The sequence below is a fragment of the Hemitrygon akajei genome, chromosome 4 (genome assembly GCF_048418815.1).
Source record: "Hemitrygon akajei chromosome 4, sHemAka1.3, whole genome shotgun sequence".
In the NCBI taxonomy this organism is placed as follows: domain Eukaryota; kingdom Metazoa; phylum Chordata; class Chondrichthyes; order Myliobatiformes; family Dasyatidae; genus Hemitrygon; species Hemitrygon akajei.
The window spans coordinates 161,401,612-161,409,420 of record NC_133127.1 but is presented as its reverse complement, the minus strand read 5'-3'; the positions used below and the strand labels follow the sequence as shown (position 1 = coordinate 161,409,420).

General features: G+C 40.6%; 1 protein-coding gene across 1 annotated transcript; it reads right to left on the bottom strand.

Moving 5' to 3' along the window:
• Window positions 1-648: 648 nt before the first annotated feature.
• Window positions 649-2,350, bottom strand: gsx1 (GS homeobox 1). Its single transcript, XM_073041878.1, has 2 exons — window positions 1,873-2,350; window positions 649-1,336 (listed from the first exon to the last, which is right to left on the bottom strand). Exons 1-2 carry the CDS (start codon window positions 2,258-2,260, stop codon window positions 981-983), a joined length of 744 nt encoding a protein of 247 aa, XP_072897979.1. The 5' UTR covers window positions 2,261-2,350; the 3' UTR covers window positions 649-980.
• Between the last annotated feature and the right edge of the window lie 5,459 nt (window positions 2,351-7,809).

Sequence of the window (7,809 nt, the reverse complement as noted above, 5' to 3'; positions counted from 1 at the left end):
GGTGAATATGTTCTAAAATTTTAGGTCAGTGCTCACTGTTTAAACTATACTGGGGCATGGGTTTTGGACAGCAGTTTACAACGTCCCTTGAATGTTAAAGAAACAATAACATGGAACAATTTTTGTTCGGTTCCTGGGAATTTAAATGGCAAATAGTGGATATCCGCAAAAATTACACCCTCAGCTTCCAGCAGACCATGGTCTGTAATAACTGGGTTGTCTACTTTTGTGCAAAACAATGTTACGGGCGGTTTAGAACGGATGCAGCGTTGTCTCCTGTATTAGACAGAATTTATCCCCCTTCCGGGTATCATTGTGCGGTGGATACCTGAATCCCTTGGACTTATACTTCAGTAGATAAACTATTGTTTATTTTTATAGGTCCCCAAGGTGCCTTGCGTGCGCATTTTTATAGATATTTACTTTTTAGCAGAGGAGCTGTTGGATTGTTTCTCCAACAAGAATAGGGTGACTTGAGGAATTTCGTGCCTAACTTTGTGCATGTGCGCGCGCGCGCGCGCGCGTGTGTATGCGTATGTACACGCTTGCACGCGAGTTGCTGTGTAAGCGAGTGTGTCAGACGTACCAATAATTAATTTTATTTACTCACTGAAAATGATTATACGGCAAGAAAATGCAAGTGACTAAGAAAACTCTCTTTATTTGCCATAAATAAATAAATAAATATCGTGAAATGCATACAAACCAACCAAATACGTAACCATAACTATTTTTTTTAAAGAAGTTACGGTCAGAGAATGGCAATTTATACATTTATTACATGTCACAATGTTTTTGCTCAAACAACCCGTAGTTCATAGTGCTTGATGGGATCACTTGGGGAAACTCGGATCTGAATGATCATTTTCCACTATGGATTTATTTACATATTTATTTAAAAACATATTAAATGTCTTTTTTAATGCAAGACGGAACGATAGTTAGTTAGCCATTGCTGCATTTTCATTTCAAGCTGGTTTTCAAGGGGTGACTGACAAGTCTCTGTCATCCTTGCCCGATGATGAAGGTGACATGGGCAACGCTTCCTCTTCGCTGGTGCACTTGGCCGATGTCAGGGAGCTGCACTTGCAGTTGGGGTGGCTGCGCTGCACGCTGCCGCTTTTGCCCTCCTTTTTGTGTTTGACCCGCCGGTTTTGAAACCAGATCTTTACCTGCTTCTCGGACAGGTTCAGGTAAGTGGCGATTTCGATCCTTCGAAGGCGTGAAAGATACATATTGGAGGCGAATTCCCTCTCCAGCTCCAGCAGCTGAGTACTGGTGAAGGCTGTGCGCATTCTCTTGCTGCTCTGTAACTGGCTGGAACTGCTCTCGGAAGCTAGAAGACAAACAATGAACATTTATGAGACAATATTTTTTTTCTATAAAATGCGAGTAGATTATAATCTGATTTGGCATATTATTGAAATAGGGACATTCTCCGACGTTGTACCTTGAACTATTATTGATTAGCATTCTCCATTTTTCTGGCAAGGCACAACAAACCTGCAAGCCGCTTCCTATACAGGGGAGAATTATTAAATCATGTAGATGAAGTACCTTAAGCAGCGGAAATTTCTTTAAAAACATTTATATTCTACAATTACATTCAAGAAGTAAGCATTATATGAAAACGCACTCCGAGCGAACCTAATCGTTTACACATTCAGCACATTTTCATTCTTCGAGAGCGTTCAACTGGTTCTTTCCATCCGCGTTAAGATATTAATTTTGCACTATATTGAATTGAACGGTATGAAAGACCTGTGGACAAATTTAAGTCAGTCGAAACGTGAATTACAGTAAAGCAACGATCAAGTACGCAATTAACACGCGTGCGGGAAGCCTTCAAATAGTTTTCGTTTGTGTACTTACCAAGGGAGAGGCAGTGGAATTGTCCTGGATCTGTCATGGGATAAGCCGCTGAGTAGATGCTGGGTCCATGGTCCACTGTCACGGTGCTGGTTCTGTGATGTCTGCTCAGAGCAGAGTGACAGTACTGCGGGCTGAAGTTGGGGAACTGCGCCTTGAGAAAAGGTATGCCCGGCGGTCCGGGATGCAGCTGCGAGGCGGTAACGCACAGAGGGCACACACAGAGCAGGCCTGATTTTCGCGAATGACATGATCCAGCAGAAAGAGCTAGAGAATGGGACGGATGTACTGCGTAAGGTAGTAAAGGTGTGTTGCTCTCAAACACCCCGGGGGATGCTTTCTCATTTGAGTCTCTCACAATGAGCGAATCCACAAGGAACGACCTGGGCATTTTCAAAACAAAAAAAGTTCTTCTCTGTCTGTGGTTGTTGTGATGTGAGTGAAAGTTGGCGATAGCCAAGTTGTTGGAGGTGGCTGTGGTGCTGAAAGTGCGGAACCGGGTCCTTAAATACTTTGGGATTGTGCTTGCCATGTGATGGTTACGCCACTAGCGGCAGAGTGAAACTCAATAGGTCTTTTTGTGGCCTTTCGGTTTAGATTCACTCTGCACGCTTCGCTTTTATTTTACTTGTTAACTAAATGAACTGCATAATGTTGTCTTATTCTCCTCAACCCCACCCACACGCTCTTTGCCCTCCTTCATCCCTTCGCTGCTGCTCCCGCTTTCTCTTTCTGCTTTTCAGTGTCCCGTAATCAATTTAGTTTCATCCATTCTCTGAACCTACCCATTCTTTCATTTATTTTACATCACATTCTACTGCTCTCTCTCTCTCTCTCTCTCTCTCTCTCTCTCTCTCTCTCTCTCTCTCTCTCTCTCTCTCTCTCTCTCTCTCTCTCTCTCTCTCTCTCTCTCTCTCTCTCTCTCTCTCTCTCTCTCTCTTTCCTTCGACGCTTTGTTAATTTGGATAATTTTAATCTCTCTCTCTCTATCCTCCCATTTTTTCCAGTGTACCATTTCAGTTTGATGCATGTTACAATAAACGCTTTCTGCTTTCTCCTGTTTGCTAATCTGTACACATTTTCAGTTTGCTCACTGCACTGTTCCCCCTCTATCCTGCCTATGTTACTTTAGATGTTCCTGTGGCATTAATATGCAATCTGTGTTTTTGCCAATATATAGCCATCACATCATTTCCACTGCTCGCTAACTGTATACCACTTTGATTTCGCATCTTAGAATTATGCGCCAGAAACCAGCCAACAAAAAAAAAGCTGCTTTCACTATCCGCCTAACAATTGATGAAATGAAATGGTATTTGCTGAATTCTTGCAGATCTTTCACAGACTCGGGAGGTAAACAAACACCCAGCTGCAGAGCAGAGTGTGGGCGCAGAGAGATAATCCAACTATAGAGTTTATAAAACTCTTGCTGGGGGCTTTCTTTGTACAGCCACGGAGCAATACACATGGGGGAACAACTGGAATAATCGCTAAACTTTCGAAACTGTTTAAACTGCTACTGAAATCTTAAAGCGCCAGTGAAGCAAAATTGCAATTTCTTCACGTTTCTGACGTCCAGTTCCTTGCTCAATAATAAATCCCTCCCGGGAAAAGTGTGAGTCTGTCGAGAAATAAACGGATATATTTTATTCGGACTGGGTTTTGAAACGTATTGTAGCAATGTATGCACAACGTTCTGTGAAGAAATGCAGGTGCACGGATTAAACGTTAAATTCACGCCTCGTTTTACAAGGAGTGCATTCTGTGCCCATTTAATAAACTTGCCGATTTGGTTTACATTAATTTCAGGGTGTGATAGGTAAATAGGCAGCGGAAAAGATATTGAACTGATTTAAAACCACTGCCGGCTTTCTTTTTATTAATTAGATTGATCATAATTACTGTATCACTTAATCAAATATATTGAGAGATGCTCGTTGTAATTTCAAAATCCTGATATAGCTTATAACTATTCTTTGTTTTATGCATTTGACAATTTTGACTTGTTTTCAGGTGTATATGTATTATAATAACCCAGGTACTCACGTAAATATTGTGTTCGCACAAAGCTCGGTTAAACTTCCCTGTGCCTTCAAATACAACGTCATTATTTAATCAAAATTTTAAAATATCACTATTTATTAAAGTTTTAAGCACATTTTGAGGTCTAAGTTCTTGCGTTTCTGTCTAATACGAAGCCATTTGCCACATTTCGATTCAATGGGTCACTTTGGAATATGACATAAAATAAACAGGTTTTCAGATGCTGAACCTTCTTCTGAAGCTTTTTGTAGAAAGCAGTGAATGACAAACAAGAGCAAATTAAAGTGTGTGACAGCAGAGGATAAGCAAACACAAAGAGAACCCTGTCACACATTGGCAGTAAATACTGGTACTTTTGGAACAAGCGTCCCTGCATGATTTGATTAAGTAATAATAAAACTTTTTTTTCCATTTTAGAGCCATTAGACAAAAAAGTTGCAGGAATAACACATTTGAACTTGCATGCAAACAATGGAATCTGTAGGGTGCTGGGCATTTGCATTATCAACATAAAGTGCATTGATGTTTAACATTTAAAGTCACTGTTGTATGGTTCAGTTAAAGTTAGAAACGTTACGTAGTTCATTTATACAAATTATGTTTAATATAAAATAAAACAATGAGGTAGATTGTGAGGTCAAGAGCCCATCTTATCATAAGAGGGAACCATTCAATGGTCATATAACAGTGGTATGGAATCTGTCCCTGAGCCTGGTGTACATGCTTTCAGGCTTTTGTATCTTCTGCCTGATAGCAGGGAGGAGAAGACAGAATATCCAGAGTGGATGGGGTTTTTGATTATGTTGGCTGCTTTACTCAGGTAGCAAGAAGTATAGACAGAGTCCACAGAGGGGAGATGGTCTCCATGATGTACTGAGCTGTGTTCACAACTTTTTGCAGTTACTTGCAGTCACGGACAGATCAATTGCCATGCTCAAACTGAGATGCATCTGAGTAGGATGTTTTCTACAGCACGTTGATAAAACTAGTGAGGGTCAAAGGAGACATGCCAAACTTCTTTAGCTTCCTGAGGAAGTAGATGCTTTCTTGGTCGTGGCATCAACATGCTTCTACCAGGACAGGCTACTGATGATGTTCACTCCTGGGAACTTGAATCTCTCAACCCTCTTGACCTCACCACCACTGACGTAAACAGGAGCATGTCTACCACACCTCTTCCTGAAATCAATGGGAACTGTATTAGTTATTTACATTTACAGTTCAATGGTCAAATTTCAATTTTAACTGGAATTCTCAGAGTAAGAAGGCAGCTAGAATACAGAGACTAAATCTGAGTCAGTTGAAGCTTAGCTGATAGTTTAATCTAATTTGATTTCTTACGTCTCTGAGCATTTGCGATGAGAAACTTTCCATGGTTTCCAGAGAGTTGCATTAACTCTATACTCCAGAAGACTGACCTTGCCTCCGCAGGAGAGCTGTTTACTATTTCAATGCTAGTTTCTAGCAGACACTATACCCAGAACATGCACTAATGTTACTAAGACAGGCTGTTGAAATTATTGCTAAAAAAATAAAAGTCTGCATACAGGCATCTTAGATTCAATTCTACTTGACATTGTTCTTCATAGCTATTAGAAATAGCTGCAGAGGACGCACATCTGTGATTTTTTTTGATCACCCAAATTACTTGGAAAGCACACATAGATTACCAAGGTAGATAATTAATTAGGAAAGCTAACAGGATGTTTATTACGATGAAATGAATACAAAAGTAGAGAGGTTATGCTTCAGTTGCATACAGTATTTTTTCTATTCTTTCAAGGGAAGTGGGTTTCACAGGCAAAGCCAGCGTTTAATTGCTGATCCCTAGCTGCCCTGGAAAAGCTGATGGCGTTTAGGTGCTGGTGTTGGTATTGGTGAAATCACAACAGGTGGACTGCAAACAGTATCAGTCTCCTCATTTAGTGAAGGTATTCATGATTTGGAAGCAGTTCATAGAAGAATTGATACACTGAATCCTGAAGTGAGCTGGTTGCTTTGTGAGGAAAATTTGGTCAAGTTAGGCTTGTACTTGCTGGAGTAAAATAATGAAAGGAGTTGACTGAAACATATAAGATTTTATGGATTCTTGATAAACTGGATGTTTCCTTTAATGGGAGAATCTGGAATGAGGGATCACTGTTTGAAAGTAAGGGATCACCCATTTAAGAGAGAGCTGAGGACATTTTCTTTGTTTCAGAGGAAAGCTCTTCCTTAGAATTGGAATCAGAATCAGGTTTATCATCTCTGATCTACAGTATGTTGTGAATTTTTTTGTTCTGTGGCAGCAGTACATAAAATTATTATAAGAATAAGAAATATAAACAAAATTGGTAAGTAACGCAAAAAGAGACCAAAAAGTGAAATAGTGTTCATGGGCTCGTGGTCCATTCAGAAATCTGATGACAGAGGGAAGAAGCTGTTTCTGAATCATAGAGTGTGTGTACCTCCTCCCTGATGGTAGCAATGAGAAGAGGGCTTGGCCTGGATGGTGAGGATTCTAAATGATAGGTGCCGTTTTCTCAAGGCATTGCCTTTTGAAGATGTCCGCAGTGGTGGGAGGCTAGTACCCATGATGGAAATGTCTGAGTTTTCAACCGCCTGCAGCTTTTTTTTGATCCTGTGCATTGGTGCCTCCATTCCAGACAGTGATACAACCACTCAGAATGCTCTCCACTGTACCTCTGTAGAAATTTGCTGGAGTGTTTGGGGACCAAATCTCCTCAAACTCCTAATGAAGTATAGCAGCTGGTGTGCCTTCTTCGAGATTGCATCTATATGTTGGGCCCAGAATAAATCTTCAGAATTGTTGTCACCCCGGAACTTAAAGCTGCTCACCCTTTCCAATGATCTTTAAAGAGATGTGGAAGCATAGTCTTTGAATATTTTCATGGCAGAAACATATTGATCCATGATAAACAGTGGAGTGAAAAATTACCATGGGTTGGTGGGTATATGAAAATGATGTTAGATCAGCCAGAATCTTGTTGAATAGATGAGCAGGCTTCAGGGGACCAACCCCTGCTCCTACTTTGTATGTTTATGAAAAAATACAAGAAGGTAATTATTGGCTTCCCATGAAAATAGTTCAGATTTCTGTTAATAAATAAACAAAATGTTCGATAAAAGCTTTTTTTAAGTGCAAATTTGGCTTTGATATTAGTCAGTGCTACAAACAGAAAGACTAATAAATCTGCCGTGAAGAAAAGCAATCAGATGATAATAATGGACAGAGAAGAAACTTCAGACTTGTGGGACTATGGCAGATAGGGAGTGCAAACATTGATTTAGCTGAAGCTCTTTTCCAAGAACCTGTTTGTACAACCTGTCTTGCTGTGAGCTGGTGCTCGACTGGAGTGATGATAAAGCCCAATAAAGTAAAATGCATAAGTGAGCCTGTAACTTGACAATATGGAACATTCCTTAGAAGAAGTTTCCCCTCAGGAGTTTTTGAAAACTCTCCCCTCCCCTTAAACCTATGCATCCTAGCTTTTGATTCCCCCTCTAGGAAAAAGACTGCGTACATTCAGCCTAACTCTTCCCCTCAGTCTTCTCTGCTCCAAGAAATTAAGTCCAAGCCCATTGAAACTCTCCCTGTAACTCAGTCTCTCAAGTCACGGCAACTTTCTCATAAATCTTCTTTGCACTCTTTCCAGTTTAGTGATGTATTTCCTATAACAGGGCAACCAAAACTGTTCACAATACTCCAACTGCAGCCTCACCAGTATCCTGGACAACTGGCAACATAATGTAGTAGCCCAGCTCCAATGCTCAATACACTGACTAATACATGCCAGTGTGCGAAATGCCTACTTCACCACCCTGTCCTCCCGTGATGCTACTTTCAGGGAACTATTTACTTGTACGCCGAAGTCCATCTGTTCTATAACGTTTCCC